We start from the raw sequence: 26,480 nt of genomic DNA, 5'->3' as shown, positions 1-26,480 counted from the left end.
AAGTTCAAGGAAACAACAGACACAGCGATATACATGCACATCAGCACACACAATTGTACACTGATAGGAAAATTGTAGTATAGAACGAGAAAGTCCTAAGACATAGGTCAAAGCTAGAATCTAAATAATTTTGGATTTGGAAACGAATCAAAGAAAAGCGAAACTTTATTCGGTGAAATTTTACCTTCGGCCTGCGCTGCTCGCGTGTGAATATCGGTATCGGCAACACGTACACAGCAGACTTTACAGCAGTCCCAGCAGTAGAACTGGATTGGATCGAAACAGCAACAGAAGAAGCATCAGCATAGTGTAGTGGCTCTAGTGAAAGAGGTAAGATAGTACACATATAGTTTCCTTTGTTGTATACGGACGAAGGAGACGCATGGTTGGTCATTTGAATTGCCTAAAATTTTCGCTGATCGAATAGATAAATACGTTTTTTGTGCAATAGAATTAAGACCGGTGCTCAAACCTACGTAGGTTTTACTATTCATCAAGTGGGTTCACCATAATTGATAAGAAAAAGTTGAATAGAAATCAAAAGGTCAGATGCAGTGGATATTTTTAACTCTCGAAGCTATAGTTTATAAAAATACTGATAGAGTAGGGCGGGGCATAAGTGCGACGTTTGAAGTAGTCATCAATTTTCATGAGATATAAAGAAGCACAACAATTAAATATATTTTATATTGATGCAATGACTCAATATCTTCACTTTCAACTAAAAATCATCTGGAATAATAGTGTTACGTCAAATAAATTGTTCGTTTTTCTGATCAAGTGCCGAATCGCACTTTTACCCCACTAGCGGGGTAAAAGTGCGAATACCTCGAGGCGAAAGTGTGAAGCGTGAATCCAAGAAATTAGCACAGCAGTAACTAACAAAGTTATAGTATCTTCAATCTTCACTATGTTGCGGAAAGGAATATTCTCAATTTGCACCTTTCCTATTTTCCGCTGGTGTACTGCAGCCTCCGTCAGGTCAAAATTTTACCAAACGTTTTATTTTTGTTTCAACAGCGGATAGACACTGTTTTCCCTCTCTCCCATTTCTACTTTCGCCTAAAACTGTAAATAATTACCTATGCATTTTAGTCTCATTCATAAATCGCACTTTTGTCCCGTCCGTGAATCTCACTTTTGCCCCGCTCGCTAGGTGGTTGGTCTCTCCCAGTGATTTGGACATGCAACGATTGGTTTGATTGACCAGTGCAGTATCGTATCTTGAGACCAACTGGGAGGCTAACGACACGCGTCGCTGATGATTAAAATGTTACGGTGTTCAAAAGACCGTTACTAAAAAATGAAATAGGCCATTAAAATGGTAAATGCCAGCTGGTTTGTATTACCATCCTACACCACTGTACCAATTTAAAAAAACCGTTCGACGAGTTTTTGAGTTCTAGCAATATTTTCCACAGCACGTTTCATTCGACTGAATCGTACGCAGTCTTAAAGTCAACAAACAGATGTTGAGTCTCTAAGTTGTATTCCCGAAACTTAATCTGATTTTTACGTCCTGAACATGACCGATCTGGGAGCTAGAGTAACCATTTAGATACCGCCAGGTGTGTTTCAAAATATACAGACGTGGAAGTAAATGCTACACATGGTCATTCCTCTGGCCGCAGCAAAGTTTATGAGCGAATAACTTATTGCCTTTGTTTTCCGAAATACTGCGAAACCGATTCCACGTTCTGCCTTTCGACCACTACAGTAGCAGTAGGAGTAGTTAGATGTGATTAAAAGATAGCATCTACTGCTCGAAACTCCCTTTCTCTGGAATTTGGCCACCGAACTTCCTAAATAGCAGCGATCTTCACTCCGTGTCAATGCAGCTCTCGAGACGAGTCATGAAGAGTATGTGAGAGTTTCGGTTGACTACTTTACCGGGGTCGTGAGACATCCTGCTGATCATTTACATCCAGCGTTTCATATTCAGCCACTCGTTCCGAGACAGATGCTTGAGCCGCTCTCAATACAAGTGCTCGTGTTTACACTGCCTAGCTTAGCTGCACCAATATGTACAAGAAGTCAATGATAGGTATGGCGATTGATCGTCATGTTTTGATTTAGATCTGTGAGAAGGCGCCAGGTAGGGGCTTGAGTGAACCAGTGCTAAATTTAACAATCCTTCCAGTTACATCTCCTCATTTCATATCTAGAAACTGAAATGGCATTTTAAAAATTTTTGTCCAATAATTTAAAGTTATTCAAAAATAAATCACATGTTGATATTAATATTGATCATTTTACATGTTGATCAACATATTTTTTTATGATCGAAAATTTTATATTTATTTAATTATAATCACTTGAACAGCTTGGGTCATCCGTGACTTCTGTAAGGTTAGGATTTGAGCCCGGGTTCCTCGGCGTGAAAAACGTGAATGCGGTGGTGCGAACCCTGCACTCGTGTAGTCTAATTTTCTAACACACGCGTTCGCGTGCTAATGAACACACTACACTCCACTTACACTACACTCGGACTCCCTTTCTTATTTTTTCATGAGAGTCTGTGCTCTAACAGGCGTGTGAAGCGAGGGTGCAAGATGAAGAAGAAAAGAAGAAGTAAAGAAAAATCTGCAGCCATACAGCCTACTCACGCTCGCGGGCTGTTGACTGCGCACGAGATGTTGGTTTCGTGAGCGGGCTACGCAAAACGATGCTACGATTCTATGCTATAAATAGAAATAATTGAAGTTATTTGCAGGAATCCTTTATTGTTGCTGTGTTGGTATTAATAAGAATGAAAATAAGAATACTCAGCTTAGTAGGGGGTTGGCCTTTCGTGTTTCGGCTTTTTGTCATTCGTCCAAATAGGGGTTCGATCAAATATAATTTCAGTATTTTGTGATAGTTGCTGAAATTTGGACATTTGGATTTCGGCTATTTGTTATTCGGCCATTCGGTATCAATCCGGTGAGTCGATGCGAGGGCTAGGGATGACTAACAAAAGTCGATAGACCTAGGAAAGCGAATAAACTTAGACATATGTGATATTTGCGGATGGGGGGTAGGGTTTCTGCATTTCTAACGGCGGGACGCCAGCAACACTTGCAGCCTATGCCGCCGTCTCAGCCTGAGTCATCAATGAAAAGCCATAAAATATTTTTTTCGAAAATATACCAAAAGATCGTTATGCCAAATGTTTCTCTGCCAATGTTTATGCCAGTGTTTTTTCTTGCAAACGACGTTGTGACAAGCAGCAATATGCCAAATGAATTTATGATTTAAGATTATTTTATTCTTTTCGGTTGAGGGTACATAAACGACTAAATTTTTTGAAAAAGGCATAAATTTTTAATTTCAGATTTTGATTCTGCAGTCTTTTCCGCTTATTTTAATACTAATTTTGTAATTATCCGACTACGGGAAGTGGCCGAAAAAGGATCGTACACATAAGCATTCCAGTGCGGCGTGGAACAACCTTAACGGAATAAAACGCCGTTCCTGTAAAACCACGATTTTCAAACTTTATGTACCTTTTTCTCGGAAACTACACAACTTATCGGAACAAACTTTTTTTTATTTTGTTGGTAGAAGCTTGGCAAAAACTTTTATAACTTTTTAGCTTTGTAAACTAAACACAGCTTGAGAAAAAATTACTTTCCCTTACCGTCCCTTCATCAATTGTGGAAACATCGTTTCAAAAAATATTAATATATGCCTGACCGCATTTCAAGGTCATGACTAAAATCACGAGGTTTGGCCAATTTTAAGAGTTTTAGCTATACAACAGACGTAAGTTAAACAATAGGAATTAGCTTTAGGTATACTATTTTTAGGTTATATTTTTTAAACACTAGTCACCTTTTAACGTGTTGTATTTGTCCTAACTAGCACTTAGTAAGTTTAAGCTTACCAATTTATCTTTAGCTGTAACTTAGCTGTTAGTTTAACGGTACTTTTATTTTAATAACTCTAGAAAAGAAACACGATAATTTTATGTACATTTACCCTACACATTATGCACAATTAATTTATAATTACACTACTTCAAGACGCGCACTTCTGCTCTGCTCAGGAGTCGAGAACGGAAAGAAAGCATCCACCAGATGCCAAGTTTTATAAGATAAACTTTATTAGATGGGTCTCAGTTCAACCAACTGTTGAATTTTGACAGATCTGACCACATCCGTTTGGTTCCGTAACTGTTGCCGTGACGTTGCCAATCAATGTCCGCTAGCGCTAACTATAAGTACTTTGGTGGAGAGCGTTCACACCCTCTTCATGAAGACTGTTCAGTGTGAATGGGACTTGTGGTATGCAGCAGAGTTATATCTGAGATATTGCTAATTGCAAGGAAGATTGTCCAATAAATAAGTGGGCGATCGTTCATAAAAGTGCTGTTTAGGTTTAAATCGTTTCGGTCTCTTCGGCGCACTTATTGCTTGGAATGTAACGAAAAAGTGCGCCGAAGATACCGAAACGGGTACTTTCGAGGGGTACTTTCTAACTATTTGGAAATCTGTGTCGGTGTGATTGAGACCGATTCACAAATCTGGTTCTCTCAACGAGGTGGAGAACTATCGTGGGATTTCCATTCTTAGCTGTCTACCTAAATGTTTGAAAGTATGGTGCACGATGAACTCTATCAATCCATAACTGCTACAGATCAACATGGTTTTATGAAAAAAACGCTCGACCACAACAAACTTGCTAAGTTACGTTTCGACTCTTGTGGACAAAATGGAAAAACGACAACAGATCGACGCTGTGTATGTCGATTTCGTCAAAGATTTTGACAAGGTTCCACACATCGCACATGACGGTTGAGAAGTTCAAAAGAATAGGGTTACCAGTTTAGACAATACAATGGATCCTGATGTCTTGTCTTACGGATCGGAGGTCAATAATAAAGATTTGCAGTGTCTGCTCTACCCCATTCCAAATTCAGCGCGGTGTACCTCAGGGCAGCGTCCTGGGGTCATTGCTATTCGTTTTATTTATTAACGATTTATGTTGGAAATTAAAGCCAAAATTATTATACGCTGACGGTCTTAAATTCTACCGAGTAATCACGATACTGAAAGATTGTTCACCTGGATGGATGGACACATGGAGCATGGATTGGTGCAGTTTGAAGAGAATGGAAGCTAACGTGAACAAATGCTGCATAATATTATGCACCAAGTTACGTGCACCAATTGTGTTTGATTACCTCATGATAGCAACTAGCTTGGAACGTAAGACAACTGTGAGGATCTGGGAATTCTGGCAGCAAACTTAGGTTCGTAGAACACATCTCTGCTGTAACGGCTAAGGCATACGCAATGTTGGGTTTCCTGAAAAGAAATACAAAGTTTTTTGCTGATATCTACAGTTTGAAGACCCTGTGTTGCTCGCTCGTGGACAGTGTTCTAGAGTACGGAGTGCAAGTGTGGGCACCATACCATGTAGTCCACATCAACCGAATCGAACGTGTGCAAAGGCAATTTATTCGATACGCTCTTCGGAATCTTGGCTGGAGGGATAGGATAAACCTATGAACCGTATGAAAGTCGCTGCCTGCTGATCGGCCTACTAACGTTGTCAACTAGGCGAGTATTGCTGCAAGGAATGATAATCTTCGACGTCCTAGCAGGCAACATCGACTATGCGGATATACTAAGCAAACTACGCTTCAACACGCCATCCCGAGTGATGCGCCAAACTAAGTTCTTTCGACAATTACCTCATCGAACTGCTTATGGAATGAATAACCCGCTGGAAGTTTGCTGCAGTCGTGTTTATAACTTGTTCGATTTTGGTTCGTCAGAATCTGTAATATTTAATTAGTTAAATAAGTTTTATGTCTCTGCGATGTTCTTCATGTCGAAGATTAATTAAATTAAATTAAATGTTTCTTGGTGACGAGTTTGCCGATTCAGCTAACAACATTTGCATCCTATTTGCAAAGCATTTTTCTAGTGTTTCTAGTGTTTCTACAAAATTTTAATCGCTAAAATTGATCACTTGAGTGCGCTAACTGACTTTGTAAAGTGGATAGCGTTATATCTGGCCAAGCGTCGACTGCATGTGAAACTTGGCTCTCACGAATCGTATGCTTTTGGAAACCCACCCGGTGTGCCACAAGGGAGTAATCTCGAACCGCTGCTGTTCTCCATATTTATCAATGACATTTGTTTCATAATACCCGTCGGATGCAGACTATTATACGCAGTTGTCCAGAAAATTTTCTTGCGGGTGAGGTCCATTGAGAATTGTAGGCAGCTACAATGGATGGAAGACTTGTTTACAAATTAGTGCCTTGTGAATCCCTTGGTAATCAGTGTGAACAAATGTGCTGTAATTTCCTTCACTCGAAAAAACCATCCATTGGCAGTACAAGATTAACGATAAAGTAATCGAAAGAGTCTCAACTTTCAAGGACCTCGGAATTTCACTTGATACAGAACTGTCATTTAGGAAGCACTACTCGTACATCATATCAAAGACTAATCTTAATCTTGGATTCATTTTCCGGATTGAATGAATTCAATGATCCGTACTGTCTGAGGGCATTGTATCACTCACTTGTGGGGTCAACGCTTGAAACAGCAGCCGTGGTTTGGAGTCCATACCATGATATGTAGATCAAGAGAATCGAAGCAGTTCAAACGAAATTCATTCGTTACGCTTTGAGGTTTCTAGCTTGGAACAGCCCATACGACATGCCGCCTTACGTTAGCCGATGTCCACTACACGGCATGAACACACTGGCAAAAAGGCGCGGCATTGCCAGAGCTGTTTTCGTTGGAAAAATACTTATTGGCGAAATAGATGCTGCTCAAATTTTGAGTCAAATCGATGTGAACATAGTTCCAAGAAATCTTCGGCGTCGGCAATTCCTTAGACTACACTTCTATAGAACAGAGTACGCACAGAACGAACCAATTTGAGCAATATGTTTAGCCTTGTGTATGACGAATTTGACTTCCATATTAGTATTAAAGTTTTTAGAGATCGAGTGAACTTATATAGAGTTTGGGTCGTTCATGTAGACCGGGAGTTCGATGAATTATAAATAAAAAAATAAATAAATCTATACCTAAAAAAAGGATTTCTGTCTGTCTGTCTGTCTGTCCCTATGTTTCTTATAGAATCGAAAACTACTGAACCGATCAGCGTGAAAATTTGCATGTAGAGGTTTTTGGTGCTAGGGAAGGTTCTCTCGATGGCAAAAGACCCCTCCCCCCACTAAGAGGGGGGGGGGGGGGGCTCCCATGCAAATCTATGCTTATAAAAATGGATTTCTGTTTGCTCTATGTTCCTTATAGAATCGAAAACTACTGAACCGATCGGCGTGAAAATTTGCATATAGGGGAACTGTGGGTAAAATGAACAGGGGGGGGGGGTAAAATGAACAGGCAGCCAAATTCCCAGTAAACCAATTAAAATCTGTGCCAGATCCATAGGTATCTTCTCCTAGAAGTATTTCAAGCTGTTTGAGACAATATGTGGTGATCATAAGCTTTCCAATGTGAAAAAAATGGAAAAAGTAAAAAATATTTGCAGAAATCTGACGCCGATGGTAATTTCCACTATTAGTAAATAAGCTATTTTGGCGACACAAATTAAATTTCGACTATTGGTATCATTCAGTGTTGTTTGCTTATCGCTATCCTGCGGATCTGTCAAATGTTTTTATCAACTGTTTGTTTATAATAAACACTTGAAAACAATTGGTGTTTTGGGGGTAAAATGAACACCTCACTATGGGGGCAAAATGAACAGTGTGTATCATGATGTTTTACTTTCCATTTATCAGCAGCTACGAAATAATTACAATTCAAGCAACAAAAATGATCGAGTCTCTCGAAAAATGACGGAAAATGACCGAGTGCTGGAAAATCCTGCGAGCTAAAAGTCAAGCATTGTATGAACGTGGCGAAGGTACATTATGTTAACTTTGTGGAGTCCCATTTTAATACCAACAGCCCTGTTGAATACCGACGGCTTATGTAGAACAATGATATTGCAAAATAATGTTTAATTTATCCAAACTGCATGTTAACTTTAGTTTTCTATGACATGTTTATTTTACCTTCACTGCATGTTCATTTTACCCACATGAAAAAAATCAGACTCGAATGTGACGCTTTCGAAAAAGAGGAATTTTTCATGACAAATAGCCAGTTTCATGACAAATTTTTTAAGCATCTTTATATATTGCTACGTGGAATATGAATCCAGCTTTCAATTCATATAGTGCGATCAGCATTTGGTTGGTTCCTGGGAGAGAAAATGGCGAAATGGCTAAGGCTGTTCATTTTCCTCCCAGCTCCCTTAGGGGTTTTTGGGGCCAGGGAAGGTTCTTATGATGGTTAGAGACCCCTCTCCCCACTAAGAGGGCGGCTCCCATACAAATGAAATACAAATTTCTGCATAACGCGAGAACTAATCAAGCGAATGGAACAAAACTTTACATGTGGGTGTTTTTGGAGACAAGAATTTTTTCTATGGTGAATTAGGACCCCTCCTCACTTTAGGAGAAGGGGTGGCTCCCATACAAATGAAATACAAATTTCTTCATAACTCTAGAACTAATCAAGCAAATGGAACCATATTTGGCATGTGGGTGTTTTTGGAGACAAGAATTTTTTCTATGGTAAATTGAAACCTCTCCCAACTTTAGGAGGGGGGGGGGACTCCTATACAAATGAAATACAAATTTCCTCATAACTCGAGAATTAACTAATGAAATGGAACCATATTTCGCATGTGGGTGTTTTGGAGGCATGAATTTTTTCTATGATGATTTAGGACCCCTTACCTTTTTAGGAGGGAGGGCTCCCATACAAATGAAATACAAATTTCTTCATAACTCGAAAACTAATCAAGCAAATGGAACAAAATTTGACATGTGGGTGTTTTTCGAGACAAGAATGTTTTCTATGGTGAATTGAAACCTCTCCCTGCCTTAGGAGGGGGGCTCCTATACAAATGAAATACAAATTTTCTCATAACTCTAGAAGTTGTGGGAGTTGTTTTCTACTTTACTGTGAGAAAAATTTGTATATTACAACACCCATGAACTCCTCAGAAACTTGCAAAACTCGAGATTGTGGCAAAGGTCATCCGAGATTCACGATTTATGTACAACACAGTTTAATTTGTGGCAAAACGAAGTTAGTCGGGTCAGCTAATAACTAAATAAATAAATAAATAAATAAATAAATAAATAGATAAATAAATAAATAAATAAATAAATAAATAAATAAATAAATAAATAAATAAATAAATAAATAAATAAATAAATAAATAAATGAATAAATAAATAAATAAATAAATAAATAAATAAATAAATAAATAAATAAATAAATAATAAATAAATAAATAAATAAATAAATAAATAAATAAATAAATAAATAAATAAATAAATAAATAAATAAATAAATAAATAAATAAATAAATAAATAAATAAATAAATAAATAAATAAATAAATAAATAAATAAATAAATAAATAAATAAATAAAAATAAATAAATAAAATGAAAGCAAAAGACGTTAGGAGAAAAGTTCCACTTCTCACCCATTTGGACCGCTGTGCATCGACAGAGCATCCGAAAGTGGGAGAAAAGCAAACGCGGTTCTCAAACGGAACCCGAAGTTGTCATCGAGAGTCGCTGCAAACGGCAAGAGTTTCACGATTTTTTGCCCTGAAAACCAAGGGGAGGGCTACACAGTGGATGTTTTTGTTATAAAAAAGTCCTTAATCTCAATATCTCAAAATGCTTCTGGGCTACATACGATCTTTTGTTTCCAAAAGTTATTTCTATAGGGATTCCAATGGTGTGGTCGTTGCTCATGGCAAGCGTCTGTTTTTAGCAGTTTTGGCCCAATGAAGGAGACTTTTCTAGGGGTACAGACATGCTTCGATCAATAAATATGGAACCCGCTGGGATAAAACCGATCTACCTTCACCACAAGTGAGCTTTCTTAGTGCGGATTCCGATGGCAGGGTATTTGATTGTGGCAAAATTAGTCATTTTACCCTAATTTTCTCAGTTTACGTTGCAAAATTAGGGAGGCTTGGTTTTTTTTGGCCAAAACTACAAGGAACAAACAGGTACTCTAAACAAACACCAAGCTGTTGGCGTGCATGTAAATTGACTTTCTTTTGGTGAAAAAAGATTTAATTTATCTCAGCGGAATCCAGAGATATGCGATTTTACGCTAGGGTATAATGCCGTTTATTTGATTAGAATTTTATTTCCAAAATGCGCTTAGTCGCAAAATTTTCAACAAGCGTATTTTTTCGTCCATGCGATCGAACTTAAATCAATGTAGATTACGTCAACACGTGCTTTCTATTGCATATTATACTTATAAGCCGACCTAGAGCCATTCCTTTTTATTCCATCTGACATTATAATAGTCTTTCCCGTCACACTTAAGCATAAAAAAATTTAAATTTCTATCTATTTCTATAACAGTTACTATCTATAGTTTTAAAACCTTAATGGAAATTTTTTTACAATATAACATAAATTACTAGCTTTGTGATTTGTTTGCAATAATTTGTACATAATCATTCCACTGAATTTATCAAAACTATGCTTGAATTGTCCAGAAAAAAACTGCAAAGAGATTTAATTTTTAAGACTTCAATCGACGCTCTACTCTTGAACTATCACACAATCGCAGTCATAATATGTATATTTATTGTACCGATTAATTCAATATTCAATTTATTCGAGAACAAGAAACATTGAACACGAGACGGTACTATAGGTACCAGTTTTTGCTCGCACTAGTGTTGAATAACCTTCAACCGACGTGAGGTCGCTTAACAGTACGGCGACTAAAACCAAAATTTATATTACCACAGCATTCATATTTATAGTGTCCTAAAAATGTATAACAAATCGAGTCGCAAACATTTAAGTCACGCGAAAAAATCGAACTATTGCACAGAAACTTTTGCTGTGAATATTCTAGGAAAATGAATTAAATATTAATTTATTATTTGAAAAGGAATTGTAATCTAAAAACCGATGTTATTAAATATTGCATGCACATCACTTTATTCGATCAAAGCGGTAGGAAAATTTATATTTTCAAAAATTCACACGGCTTTAGAACTCACTCTTCATTCAACAAGCTAGTACGATTGAACTGTTATCCCACGCTAGTTAATTAATTCCGAAACTATGTTTTCTCTTGTTCTTAGTTTCCCCAACCGCAAGGCTAGGCTCTCTCGAGGCTGACCGCCCGGACGATGGCGTTTACCGGTACCAGGGCGACCGGTGTCTGCCCTGTCAGTGCGCCGGCGATACGTTCGTAGAGTCAGAAGTTGTTTTGTGAACGAAACAACTTCTACCGCTGCTTCTCACGTTGGGTAAGTTCGGCCGTAAAGATTCGGTTCGGTTTGGACCAGCTAACAGAGTGCCGTGCCGATGTGTGACGATTTGCATCTGTTCGTTCTAGAATGTCCTGCAGCGTAGACGGGCTGCCTGCGGGGTGTCGACTCCGTGGCATGGGCTCGGCCGCTCAGAGTGGTCCACTTAATGCGGCTTTAGGTGGAGCGCAAGAAGCAACAAATAATGTTGTACCGTTACAACGACCACCTTCGCAGAAGCCGTGCTGCTTCTGCTGGTGCTGCTGCTGCTCTTGTTCATGGTAAGGTCACTTCCGAAGGGTTATTGAATTGATGAGTGAATAATTTATCGAAACGTTGCCTGTATCGTAAACGGATAACCGTGCGCCTCCATGAAATGAAAATCGCTGGGGATGCGTGTTTCCTCAATGCGTTCGAATTCTATTGCGATGGAACTCGCATGTTTTAGAGAGCTATATACTGATAAACAGCCATTCCATGTGTGCACACATCAAACACGGTGCTATACGGTTTGTTCAACCATCACTCACTCATCGATCGATACCCGCATCATAAGCACCGTAATAAGTTTAATGCAATACTTTAATTCAACATTCGATTTTGTTTTTCTACTTCCATGTACTTTTGGTGTATTCGTTGTTTACTGCCGCTTTGTTTGTCACATCAATACAGGGCTAAATGGTAAGTTAATAAATACGTTATTTACTATGTTGATGAGCTTAATACGCCCCAGAGGACACAGGCGAGTGAGAACGTTTTTATACAGCTGCCCCGTTCTGCTCGTTATGTTTTCAGTATAACACCATAGGAAGCAGAGAAATCATAACTAATGCAGAGGCTTACTGAGCGTTAATAATTAATCTGTTTCGGGACATTGCTCTTCCTATCTTTTACCGTGCTCGTTGTAGTCACGTGTTACATTCAACAAATTTAAAGAATCGATACTGATTTCGTGCTGTAAAGCCGTGAAGCTGATATCAAACATTTGAAATCTGAGTTAAGCTCCTTGTTCATGCAATTTCCGGAATCACTTCGAATAATTTGTAGGTGACCTTCCTCATTCCGACATCCACCCATATTCTCGTTATCAATCCTTCGCGTAAGGCGGTCTATCCGATCTGCTGACACACTCATAAATTGCCAATCGAAAAGCCATTACCACTACCAACCAATAGCTCGGTTCAGCTGCCCACATTTTCCGTCTGTAATGCACCCTTTATTTCCCACATGACGGCATCAGCAGATGGGTCATATCCCGGCGGTACCCTTGGCACAATGCTATGGAAGAGCCAAAGTCAAGTGGGAGGAAAAAAAGCGCCAGTGCATTCGAATGCACTATAAAATCAGTCGGATCGCTTTTTTATCAATCAATATCCATCTCAACCATATCTTCGCCCCGGTGACTCTTCTCCTCCTTCCAGCGAGCGTATGTGCTGCCACATTCGTTTCTTCTTGGGGTAGTTGGGTAGTCGTCCCAGCGGAAAAGTGTGGCCCACTCAAAAATGAGCAGTGGGAAATGGGGCTGCCTCGCCTGCTGAGCTGTCGGAACGGAACGGAGAAGTGACATCACAGCATAGACACGCCGAGCCGTGGCGCTTGGTATGTGCTGTTTAACACCGCAGCAGCATGTAGCAGAAAGCTCGTACTTATAGTAGATTCCGTATCTACCCCCTTATCAGAGTGTGCGTGTCGTTTGCTGTGGTCGCTGCTGCTGCTGCTGCTGGATGCTGAGTTTACTGGAACGAAGATGGAATTTGAAAAAAAAAACCTACCAAAGCCAAGCTGACTGTTTGGCTGACGAATTCGTATGAATGAATTTGGTTTCTTTGCCGTTTTGCTGCGAAAGTGTTCTTTGCAGTGCGTGTGTGAAGGACACGAGAAAATTGGGATACAGTATATTGGTGGTTATGCAATAATTAATTGTGGTTGATAGAACCGTTAAAATTGTGCAGGAAGATCCAAACGATCTCGAAGGTATACTGTATCATTCGATTGCTAAAAATTAAGCTTTTAAAAATTATTACAGCAAGCTGGAAGTTCTGTGAAATGAATAATATGTAAACCTCATGCCACGCTATCTTATGATGATTTTGGCTATGTCTCAACTGCATACTGAACTATCAGCAAGCTCATGTTATCCATAACTTGGCGCAATTACATATTGGACATGATTGTGCATACTAAAGTTAGAGTGACTATTCGAAATGATTTGTTTCCCTGGTACCGGATCCAAAGATCACGGAATCAGCTGCTCACGTTGATCGGCTCAGCAATTCTCCTTACAAAACGTCTCTGTGGGCTGTCACCTTTTTGGTCGAGTCGTTTTTCACGGTTTCTGGTGCCGTTACGTGACGTTACTAAAAAGACGCTTTTAACCAGATTATCAACCAGATTATCCTTGCGTTGTGTCTGCCTCACCAAACTCTGCAAAAAGCAAAGCCATGGGTATAAACGTCCTTCAAAGAACTTGCCCTTCTTTATCGACATACTTCGCAGCCGGTTATTAGAGTACAGGAATATTGCGGAACTAGTGCATAGATCCTAATAACTCTGAAGCGGCACCGTGCAGTCGAAATTCGAACGTACGACGACTGGCCTGTTAGGACAGAATTGTACCCCATAGCTAACTGGGCTAATCTGACTTTTGTCAAATGTGGAATGGGATTCTTTCAAAGTAGTGCGTGCGTCCCATGGTTTTTTCATTATTATTCGTCTTTCGTTTGTACTCTACCGTAGGTAGACGTCATCTCAAGTTCGAAAATTTCAAAGTCTTTCAAATTTTTCGCAAGTTGTGTTGTTATCTCAAGCTCAGAGACAGTCGGGGGCGTGCACAACCGGACAACTTCATGCCACAGTGCAAGTGGTTTTATCTCAGCAGATTTCTAAATGAAATTTTTTAGATTTTCTAAATGATTTTAGATTGAAAACGTCGCTGGAGCTCCTTACAAAATCCTCAAAGTTATTAGGAAAGCCAAGAAGTTGAACCGTTCTGGAAAAGTCTATCACCGAAACACTAATGTACACTTAGACACAGTATAAGATTCACGATAGCATTGATTAGTCTGATATATCATCTGCCTTATCCGTTTTTGATCGACTGTATCATACGCTGCCTTGAAATCGATGGTGTTATGTGTGTTGCAGTAATTGGCAAAGTCTGTAGAGTTGAAAAGATTTAATACGTGGTAGTATACGGTCTTAACTAGCTCACAAATCTTTTGTAGTTAACGCTGAGAGGTGTCGCCAACTAATGCCATAATAGTTGTAGTGCTCCAGCTTAATGTCTTTTTTGTAAACGGGCCAGACGATCGTTTTTATCCACTTTTTTCCAGTTTCTACTACAGCGTGTGCCCAGACTTCTCTCCACCTATTCTGATCAATTTGCTTCCTTTAATTCTGGTCATCTCATTCCTATGGGGCCAGTACCGGTGTAGTGGTTACTATTCACGCCGAGGACCCGGTTTCAAATCCCAACCCCGCAGAAATGAGGAATTACCCAAGCTGATATAGTGACTTTGACTATGACTATAGTAACTGTTAAAGTCGGCTTCAACCTGGTCGAGCCATTAATACTTTGGGCCCCTCTATTTATTGCGCCAGTGGGGTTCTTGAAGAGATCAGATTTCACTACACAGTTGTCCGGCATCCTTGCGACGTGGCCGGCTCACCATAATCTACCGAGACGTTCGCTATCTAGTAGTACCTGCATGTCGTGACTCATACACCTGCACCATTTTCCGCAAGCCATTTGTACTTCGCCAAAAATAGCCCACAAAACCCTTCTTTGATATACGTGCACGTACGTCTTCCGTAATCAAAGTTGCAGTCTCGAATCCGTAGATGACTCGGTCCGATTAGCGTTTTGTAATACGACAGCTTTGTGCGCCGGCGTATGCTCCTTGATCAAAGTGTCTTGCGGAGGGAAAAGTAGGCCCAGTTTTCAGCATGAATGCGTCGTAGAATATTTTTACTCGTACTGTTGTCGACGTTGACCAGAGATGCCAAATATATAAACTCTTCAACCATTTCACCGTAAATAGTTACTGTACTTTGGAGGTAAGCGTTATTTGCCCTGGAGCCTCTTTCTACCACGTATTTAATTTCTGACCCATCCCAAGTAGCAATGAGGGTTTTTTTACAATCTTATGATGGTTTTTATGACTAAAATTGGCCACAAATACCATCATAGGATTGCAATAAAACTTAAATTGTTGCTCGGGAATGAGTTTTAGTGGGATTGAGGTTACTAGTAATTTTAAGTCGTCTGCAAAGGCTAGGAGTTGGGTATTTTTGGTGAAGATCTTCAAACATCTTCAATAGCGATGTTCAATAACATACATGACAGTCCAGTCCGAGTGTAAAATCAGTTATGAATAAGTTGCTGCAACTAAATGTGATAGAAGTGTGCTATTTGGATCATATTCCGTTCTTTTGTGCACCACAGTTTAGTGTCTGTTGAAAACCACCGGTTTAATGAGCATCATGTAAAGAGTAGGCTGGCTTCGTCTGTTCGACCGGAATTGCTTGTGAAGCCCATAGTAAGCATGGCATCCGCTGATAACATGCCTCCAAATCTCACGGTTGGTGTCATTGCCCACTAACACCAGAGAGCCAAGGTAGACAAACTTATCGCCGTCCATCGCTACACTACTGCCCTAAGGGCGTAAGTCGTTGTCGGTTCCGCCAGCCGGAATGTACCTGTTTTGTTATCTTTAAACCAATCTTCTTGATAAAGTCCCTGGTGGGATTCAAATGTGCTCGAATGTGCATCCTACATCTACACACAGCAGTGCGTACCATCCATCGAATTAGTTTGATGAGCTTCCTGAGAAAGCTGTTCACGTTCACGATTTTTCATAGCTCTTTTCGGTCGATGGTATCATATGCGGCTTTGAAGTTAACGAACAAATAGTCCACGGCTCTTTTGGAGAAACTGCCGCTGTGTAAATACTTGATCCGTTGTTGACCATCTTTCAACGAAGTCGGCTTGATAAATTCCTACAAACCTGTTTGCAATCGCAATTGGTGCTAGACAGCAGAAAGTGATTTGGGATAGCACTTTGTGGGCGGCAATGAGAACGGTGATCGCTCGATAGTTCTCACAGTCCAACTTGTTTGATCAGCTTTTCGGAAAACCCATATTCGTCTTTGAATTTCCATATCTCTTTACGTTTGATAGTACCATATACAGCTTCAAAATCAACGAACAGATGGTGTGCGAGAACTCTGTTTTCACGGTCTTTTTGGACAATCTGCCACTGCGTAAATATTTAGTCCATCTTTAAGGGTCCTTCCACGAAACTAGACTGATAAACTACCATAAATCTATCCGCAATTGATTAGAAGCAGCGAAAAATGATTTAGGAGAGCATTTTGAGCACGGCAATGAATCGATTGGTGATCGCACGATAGTTCATCATGTCGCCTTTCTTCTAGATCGGGCAGATAACCTAAAGCTTCCACTCCTTCGGTAGCCGTTTTGTATTCTAAATTTTTACAATCAGTCGGTGGCGACAAGTGGCTAGCTTTTCCGGACTTGAAATGAACTCCGCTCTGATGCTGTCCTTACCAGCCAATTCGATATTTTCCAGCTGGAGATTGCTTATCCCGACAAATTTCGGCTTGCAGCATAATGCGTTTACAAGATGCGCTGAGTTTCTGGTATAAACTACAACGATATAAAGCATACAGCTGGCTCTGATGAAAAACTAAATCAGTCCGCCAGTTAACTTGAAAATGCATCCGTGAGCAGAAAAGTTAAAGTTTTACAGTCAGATCATTCTGGTCGATTTGGCCTAAAGTGACCATAACAAAATATCCCATAGAATAATTATTAAATTTTCAGCAGTCTCCGTTGGGTTGCAGCATATGCGCATTAAATTGGATCGTGCTTATTCATATGATAGGTGGATCAATTAACGCATTATCGAACTTTTCAATTTTCAAAAAATTGGTTGTTTCAACAAAATAAATATATTCGATTAGTCAATGTCAATTTCTAGCAAAATCATTTCAGTTGCTTCGTGTGACAGGAAAAACGATTAATAATAATTTTCTTTATACAGCACAATTTGCTTTTATGAATTTTTGTTAGCGAGCTAAAACTAAATATTAGAATATTGGCCTCGAGTAAAATATGATTTCAATGCTGAACTATAATTTTCTTCATAATAGCCGCAGTAAATATGATTGGTCAGAGTGCTACCGTTTTAATAGCTCTATAAAACTATCAGATTTAATTTGGTTTGATAAGCAACAAATTTGCTTTATTAACAGCTTTATTATGATTTTATAGCTTGCTATAAGTGTGTTTTGACTCGTAGCCTCTTGGTATTGCGTAATACCATAATAAAACTAGAGGTAATGGTTAATACCACAATAAAAACTTTATAACATTCAAGTAAAACCAAGTGGCTTCAGAATTGTAGCTTGAGTTTCGGAGCTCTTGCGAATCCTAACGACTCATGTATACACCACAACGGGTGGTTTTGATAACTGACCACAGTGTCGGTGCTATGTACTTTACTATCTGAGAAAAAAGGAACTCGAACGCGGAGCTTTGGTTTTCGGTGGTCAGCTCATCGATGAGCACGGTAGCTGCGAACTTTGCATGACCTCGTCTTCGTTATTTCCTGTCCTATACAATCACATTTTGTGAACGTAACTGACCTGTTAAGAAACTCGGGCTCGGTACTTGGGATCCGTACTCGGACTCCACACTCTAGCTTAGTATAGCACGGTGCTTGCACGGTGTCACTCGTAAACAGGGGTGTCCTGCACTCAGTGCACCCATTTTGCTTATTTAACTGTAACTCCTCAACCAAGTAAAATTAGAAAATGTCATGTATGGGGCATTTATAGAGTCAAATATTATCCACAAGATTGCCGAACTAAGTATTGCTCTACCTTAAGTATTTACGGCGCACTCCCAGTTCACACTGAGTGCAGGACAGCCCTGCTCGTAAATTTGGTGACCGATGCGATATTGTTAATAATCTTCATGATGATGAGAGGTGCAGTATGTCCCTTTAACAAATGAATGCGAATGAATAGGTTGCTGGGCTGCCGTGCTCTAGCACGATGTCATACGATGTGCTTCGAACACATATAGTATCGTACTATACACAAAAAATTGCTTTGAGGTGCGGTGCCATATTCGCTTCGTGAGCGTGAGCAGTACGTACGAGCATGGCTCGCAGTTGCGCTGTTTACTCTCACAAGCTTGGGTAGAAGTTGCTGAATAAGGGGGGCTGAGAATTTTGAATTTTTTTATACCCACAGGTACGCGAGATACCAATGGTATGCTTTATACAGTCGTTTACCAACCATATTGGCACGTTTATATACCAATTTGTTTTGGAGACGCTTGAATGCGAAAAATTATATATTTTTGAGTATAAGAAGAAAAGGGAAGTAAGGGAAGTAGGTATTATCCCCGTAATACCTTAGACAATTTAATGTGGGGGAAATGCAAAATTATGGTACAAATTTGAGAAGGTCGATTGCGATTTTTCGTATGAATGTTTTCCCATTCTGCAGTTGTTATTCCTTTGCTCGAGAACATAACCGAAATAGAGCTCCATTCCCTTCTTATGAAGAAACTTCGATTATGCTGTAAAGCACATGTGATCAAATGCTCCTCCTACATCTAGGAAACCGAATAGTGCAGTCTGTTGATAATTCAGTGATTTCACAAACACCGTCACTAAACAGAAATGCGTAGTTTTTAAAAACTCGTTACGATTATAACTTTCTGTGATTTTCGCCAACAGCTTGAGAAAATCATCAGAAATTGACGAATGTTATTTGAAACTTTACTATGTTTTGGGTCAAAATTTTCTGCACTTTCACAATAGTTATTCCTCAAATTTGTTTAAAATTCCTTCAAACTTCACGAAAAAGCTGCATTCTATAAAAAAAGTTCATTACACGATGTTCAAGAGTATAATTTTTTTAAATATTTGATGTCCGAAAAAATGTAAAGCTTTGTTGGATTTTTCCGGGGAATTCGACAACCACGATTTTTTAGTATCCTTTTGATCCACGAGTTTATATAACGTATAAAATTTAAAAAATTTGCGCTGTATGGGCAGGTTTAGTATGGGCTTTAACCCCTCTGTTTATGTTCTCAACAGTTTCAGATTCGTTCGAATAGGGTTATGTTAGCGATGTTCTTTATGCTTATTTGAATTTTCCCCCAGAACTACTTTTTTTTTAAATATTTCTTTTGAAAATATTTGAAGCATAGTGTTATGGTTTTTACACTTGTCGTCTTCATTTATCTTTCTTTAATTATTTTTCTCTTTAGTTCATCGACACACTTCTCTAAATTCTAGTTTTTCCCAGGTTTCCCCACTTTAATCGTTAACTGCTGTCGCCAGTTCACCATATTAAAGCCAGAGTGATAATATCGATGATGCTTTTTCTGTGTCCGTGTGTTTTCTCTGTTAGTCATCGTCATTGGCATTATTAACGACGATGGTGAGGAAGTCACTCACCTTCCCGTGTACAGCGCCAATCAGCAACATGCTGTGAGCAACATCAGTCGTGAAATGTTTTCTCTACCTTCGCTTACATGCTCGCTTGTTCTCGGTGGTCGTAGGAAAAAAATCTCCTATTTAATGGTTACAGAAACCGTGGGGTATTTCTCTCACCCACTCACTGTAACCATGGCAAGTGATAAGATGAGATAGCCGTTTTTCTCGGAGCGACGGAGAACGAGAAAATCTCCCGACTGGATTTTCCGATTTTTCTCACCGACACGTGAAAGAGACTGAGAGACTGAGAGAGGAGAAAACATGTTGCCGTGGGTGTATGTGTGCCCATTTCGAACCTGGAGAGAATATCGCTTTTCTTTTTCGCTAATTGAATCACACTTGGCAGCGTGGATTGGACTGATAAAACCAATACAGGTTGGCACGTTTTCATTCAAGTATTCCATCACATCCCATATGACCGAGTTGCCTCGATGGTTTGGGATTTGAAAACAAAATTAATTGAAGGAACGGATCCTGCGCACTGTCGTTTCGTTCAGTTGGAGTGCGGTACAACCGCTCTGAAGGGAAACTGTTGCCGGACAAAATAAACTGGGAAAAAAGTAGTAACAGAAAAGATCAGCTTGTAAAAATGTGTGTAGGATAGACCATAAAATTGAATAGAATTTCAAGGTTTTACTCATTTATTAAAAAACCACTAGTACTTTTTTAAACTTTTTCAAAAGGACGTAGGTGAAAATGTAAACAAACCGCGTGAAAGTTATTCCCTGTAGGCGAACACAGTGATACTAACTAGCACTTGGTTTGAATACTTTTGCGTCCTTTCGAAAAAGTGCTTGAGATTGGATGTACTTTCCCCAAGTATGGCAACATTTTCCCGATCGCTTCGGCCAGAGGCAATGTAAACAGTTTGAACGAACGGGGAAATTGTAAGTAACTTAACGAAACCAACGGTAACCGATTGGTCAGCACGCTAGCACGCTGTCAGTCCTTCGGTGACAGCGGGAAACGTTCGGTTGGAAAAACGGTTTTCTCCGGTGGAAAAGCGCGCTCGAGTGCAAGGGGTTTCTGGCGGGTTTTGGTCTAGAGTGTTGAAATGAAATGAAATATAATTGTTTACAATACTAATAAGATTACCCAAAGAAGTGGCCATTGTAGCAGTGTGGTTCCAAGTGACCGATTTTTTTTCGGGTTTCCGGAAAATATACTGTTTCACGGTGTGTGAAGTTCGAACTGTGCTGACTGTCAGACGTTTTCTTGGCGGTAAATTAAGGTGCAGCTGGATCAAAAAAGAAGCGATCGACATTCCGATGTGATGAATGCGCTGTTGAGCGGTGAAAAGTGATCGTAAGAATGTTCAACGTACTCCTGAGGGCAGGTGTCGGTGTCGATGGTGAAAACCAGTGGCAAATACTCCGGCAATGGGATCATGCACGGCAATTGATTTCGATTGCTAGCACGCGTTGCATGAATCAGATGAACAGAGCATAACGTTTTAATTTATAATATAAACACATAATTTTGCAATAAATTTATTTCTCCGGCATTTATGAGATTCTCTGCAATTTCTGGTGCCGCCAGCGCGGATTTTTTTTTTTTCGAAGTTTGTTTAAGCTGATCGTGCGTTTCACTAAGCAACGGAGAGAAAAGTGTGAAAATTTGAGGTGTAGTGAAAGTGCCGGGAAATAACGGTTTATTCACACATCACATAAGCACATGAGATGTTCGCCTTGCAGCCGTTCCTTCTGCGTGACTGTACAGTGTTCTCGATTACTAATCTGGCGCCTTAGTAGTAACGTATGTACGTACATGTAAACCGGTTTATGGGTGGCCTGGGGAACAGCGACTCCATGCGACCGACGTGATATGAATGCAAAGAGTGAAATGTGTAATTCCGCAACAAATTGGCGCCTACGGAATTGTGCCGGTTAATAGGGGTTCATGCAAAATAAGTAGTTTAAAAATAACAAGCATTTTTTTACTGTCAATTTGTAGCACAAGTTTTACGCGAGAAATAGTTTGACACTTTGAGCCGGCTGGTGAGTGCCCCAGAGGGTGTAGATATGAAACCAACAAAAACTGACTTTTTTTAGAATTTAAGATTCTGATAATCTCTGACTGATTCGGCAGATTATCGAGTTAAACGAAAAAAGGATATTGCACTTTGGAATCTTTTGAATTTGAAGTTACTTACTAAATACAACAATGCTTGCAGTTCTTTCGAAGTCGGACTGCACTATTGAAAATGTGAAAATAATAAAGCATAGCCTAACTAGAAATCCTCGCTTGGTAATTGGTTGGAAAATACGTCATCAAAATGATAGTGTTTTATGTACACATTTTTAATCCAGTCAATTCTCACTAGATTTCAGAGGTATTTGATCTAATCGATCGGAAAATCTTCTATGGGTCGACCCCAATAAAGAAATTCTTCGATTTTGAGGTACGCACTATTGAAAAATTAAAAATTTGAAAGTATTGTCTAGAAATTCTTGCTTCGTGATTTGCTGGAAAAGCCTGGCTGATTGGCATTGTACATAACGAGTATCAAATTGGGCAATATACAACTATCGGTATTGGTATTGGATTTATTGAAGAGTGGTTTTAAACGTTAGTGTTTATTCACCACTCAAACAATGTGTAACTATAAATTCTCGCTCCGTGATTAATTGGAATAAGCATTGCTAATTTTAAATTACTTTCGAACGGTTTAGTACAATTTACAATGGAAAATTTCGTTTAATTCTTCATTAACTCATTTGTAGTACAATTGAATAAAAAATTACTCTTTATTGTTGATGATTCTATTTCTGTGCTGAATATTCGACAATACACCATTCTCTGCAATGACAACCCGTTTCAGAAGTTTGTTCAACTGTTTGTCGTTACGGATAACCAGCTGCAAACGGCATGGGGTGATTCTGGTCTTCTAGTTGCCACATGCGTCATAATCTACCAGTAAGGCTGTGCGAGATTTTGCGAAATTTCGTGTTCGGGAACTGGACCTTAGTTCCCGGACTGTTTTTTTCCTTACGCGGGGACTGTATCACAAAATTCGAAATTAACCAAATTACCCAAAAGGTGCCAATCGCTGTCGCCGGGTTAATCCATGCGTAGAGCTGGTTAGTGAACTTCACTTAAAGCACCGTTGCTTCACCTGGGCCTTTTCTATTCCCAAATTAAAACTATTGCGTACAGAAACTACACTTTCATTGCTCTTTAAATTTTACACCGCAACTGTTTTATTTAATTAGTACTAATATATGTATATGGATATGGATGTATATGGATCAACGTAATTAAACCCACCGCTAAGTGGTTTATAGCGCCATTAATAATAATTTAACTTTTTCCCCGTATTCAAGAAAGGTGACAGAAGAAATGTTCGTAATTATCGCGGAATTACTAGTCTTTCGGCAGCATCGAAATTATTCAAGATAATTGTCTCGCAAAGTATTTTTTCCGACGTGAAATGCTATATCTCTCCAGAAGATCCGTTACCACGAATTTACTGAATTTCACGTTCACTTGTTTCGCACAAATTGAATTGTATGCCCAGGATGACGTGGTTTATACTGACCTCGAAGCAGCCTTTGATAGAATTGACCATCGCTTACTTTTGCATAAGCTACGTCATTTGGGAGCCTTAGATAATTTGACCGAATGACTTAGCTCTTACTTTAGCCATAGAACACTACGGGTGAAATTGGGAACATGTATTTCGTCACCGTTTGGTAACTTGAATGGAGTACCTCAGGGGAGCAACCTGGGACCTTTGCTGTTCACGATATTTTTCAATGATGTTGCATCTTTGCTCGATGGTGACTATAAACTCGTTTACGCTGACGATTTAAAACTATACTCTGTGGTAAGATGTATCGACAATCGTTATCGTTTACGAGAATTGCTCAATATTTTTGTTGATTGGTGTCAACGCAATAAACTGATTGTCATGCTCCGTCATGACATTTCATCGTATTGAACAGTCAATTATTTTCGACTACCACATAGAAGGCATTACGCTCAACAGAGTCGAAGAAATTAGTGACTTATTTTGGAGAATGCAGCACTTATATGGCTACCTCGTCAAATAACATGGGACATACGAATAGAGAGAGTACAAAAATGGTTTCCTTCGCATTGCTCTGCGTAATTTGCCATGGCGTGACCCCCTGGACTTTCATCTTTATCGTGGTCCTTGCATACTTGTCATTATGACCAGACGCCGGCATTGGCGTAGCTAGGAACTTTCCCTGGAGGGGGCCTAGGGGGTGCCTTCTAAAAAAATTTTTGATTATGATCTTGTTACTCTGGTTGTCACCGATAGCACAAGGTTTTGTAGGAAAATACCAGGCGGACTTGATGAGGATCCGCGCAATTACCAGATATGTCGTGAATACAACCTGTCCGCGCATCACATCTTTATTGATTTCAAAGCAAGATACGATACAGTCGGTTGAGACCAGCTATGGCAGATAATGCACAAAAACGGTTTTCTGAATTAACTGACGCAACTGAGCAGAGCTACATTGGAGAGAGTATTGTGTTTCGTGTGCATCTCGGGGATACTTTCGAGTTACTTTGAGACGCGGGGAAAGTTGGGACAAGGTGACGGCTTATTTTACATGCTGTTCAACATTGCACTTGAAGGGGTGTTTCGACGAAATCGGAATCTAGGACAAGTGTTCTAAACGTAAATGCGGCCAAGACCAAATACTCATAGGATAGGAAATAGGAAACAAATGCGTGCCTCTCGCGGACGGTAACTTTTGATGGCGACGAATTAGAAGTGGCAGACGAGTTCGTGTATTTGGTATTGCTGGTGCACACGGACAACAACACTAGTAAGAAGATCTAGTTGCGCATTCAAGCGGGAAATTAGGCTTCCTTAGCCCTGCGCAAAACGCTAGCCATACGTGATTTTCGAGCGGAAGATACTGTGAACGATATTTGGCGGAGTACAAACTGAAAGCGGAGATTAACGGAGACGTATGAATCATGAGCTACAAGCACTGTTTGGAGAGATTGCCATCGTCATCTGGCGAAAGTCAATAGGCTACAGTGCAACGAAAATAGTTCTCTTTAACAACTGCACCAGCACCAGGAACAGGAAGGCTCAACGTGATGGCTCGACCAGGTCGAAAGTGATTTGCGACTTCTGCGAGTGGGAAATTTGCGACGAGTGGCCCAAGATGTAGTTGAATGGAGACGAACGCTTGAAACAGCATGAACCGGGGTGGCTACTAAGCTACTGACGACGACGACAACTACGCTTTTGCGATGCCTAGTGAAAAAGAAAATATCTACACAGCGGCAACATATACACTGAGTTTTTTCCCGGTTTCCGATTCCAATGAGGAAAATTTCTGGAGGGGGCCTGCAGAATTCTGGAGGGGGCCTGGTACCCCAGGCACCCCCTCTAGCTACGCCAATGGACGCCGGAAAATTTAACAGGTAACTGTTGTTGCCAAGTTTCTAAACAACGAGGTTGACTATCCACGATTGCGATCGCTACTTGAACTCAGAATTCCATCGCGGTCCCTTGAGAATGCTGCGTAACTTCCAAGATTTCATCACACACGTTTGGATACAATGAGCCTATGTCATCGATGATACGTGCTTTCACCTCTATTGAAGACATGTTCGAGTATGGTGAAAGTTCCAGCATTTTCTCGCGTAGAATAACTGAATCTGACATGTTTGCGGTATGAGAATTGTGATAATTGTGTTATGATATTTTTATTCAACAAGACGTGTTTGATTATATTAGTAAGAAAAGTGACCTACATTAAACTAAATATGTGCTCATGACAACAACACCTCGTGGTTGAAAAATATCAACGCAATCTATAACAACAAAACAAACGTTGGGATGTAGTTCCCGAGTGCTGCGATTGTTTGTACTGTATAATACAGACGTGGTACCAATACGATTGTACGATCTGCCTAACCTGTGTTTTATTATCAATGATTCACAATCTACCATGCGCCTCCATTGTCACACATTTCCATACAAATTTCTACAAAGTTTTCTTTGGACTACACTATAATGTATATGGTTAGGCTTTAAGTCTGTGACCGATAGTGATGTTTCGTTCCGTAGCAGAACGGATCACGAAACTCTCTGGTTAAGCGCATAATGAACCTCAGGTTTCGGTTTGCTTTTGATATAATACTGGAATCCAGGAATAATGGTGTTGAGAAGTGAGCTTAGAATTCAATTGAACATCCAAGTCTTTGATATTGGCAGCACGTTGTAAAGCAGACCCTTCGATTGCATAATCATATGTGACTGGAGCTTTACTTCAGGTAAACGTGATGAGCGAACGTTTGGAGTCGCTTATAGAGAGGTGACAAATTCACATGGCACTAATCAGCAAACGGGTCAACAAGATTATGTAGCTGCTTGCAGGCCTCTATGGATCTTACGACGAGGAATATTTTCGAATGATCCGCATATAATTGCTTCCATCCAGTTGGTATTACAAACCATACATCGTTTAAGTATATAGGAAAAAGTAACGGTCCTACGTTAATTCCCTGTGGAACACCAGACTTACTGCGAAAATTACAGGACTCAATAGTCTTCAAGAAATGAAAAATCTCTTTTTCTTTTCAAGTGGTTGATCACTTTTTGTAGCCAGTGTACTTTATCACGT

At 39.7% G+C, this 26,480-nt stretch overlaps 1 protein-coding gene across 1 annotated transcript in view; it reads left to right on the top strand.

Annotated features, from left to right (window-relative positions):
- Window positions 1–11,416: 11,416 nt before the first annotated feature.
- Window positions 11,417–26,480, top strand: part of LOC128737331 (regulator of G-protein signaling 17) — a 63,126-nt gene continuing 48,062 nt past the window's right edge. The window contains exons 1-2 of the mRNA XM_053831948.1: window positions 11,417–11,607; window positions 11,999–12,007. Coding sequence (XP_053687923.1) covers window positions 11,417–11,607; window positions 11,999–12,007 — 200 coding nt within the window. The remainder of the gene's footprint in view (window positions 11,608–11,998; window positions 12,008–26,480) is intronic.

Source organism: Sabethes cyaneus, chromosome 2 (genome assembly GCF_943734655.1).
Source record: "Sabethes cyaneus chromosome 2, idSabCyanKW18_F2, whole genome shotgun sequence".
Taxonomy (NCBI): domain Eukaryota; kingdom Metazoa; phylum Arthropoda; class Insecta; order Diptera; family Culicidae; genus Sabethes; species Sabethes cyaneus.
The sequence above is the reverse complement of the archived record's forward strand: the minus strand, read 5'-3'. Positions and strand labels throughout refer to the sequence as shown.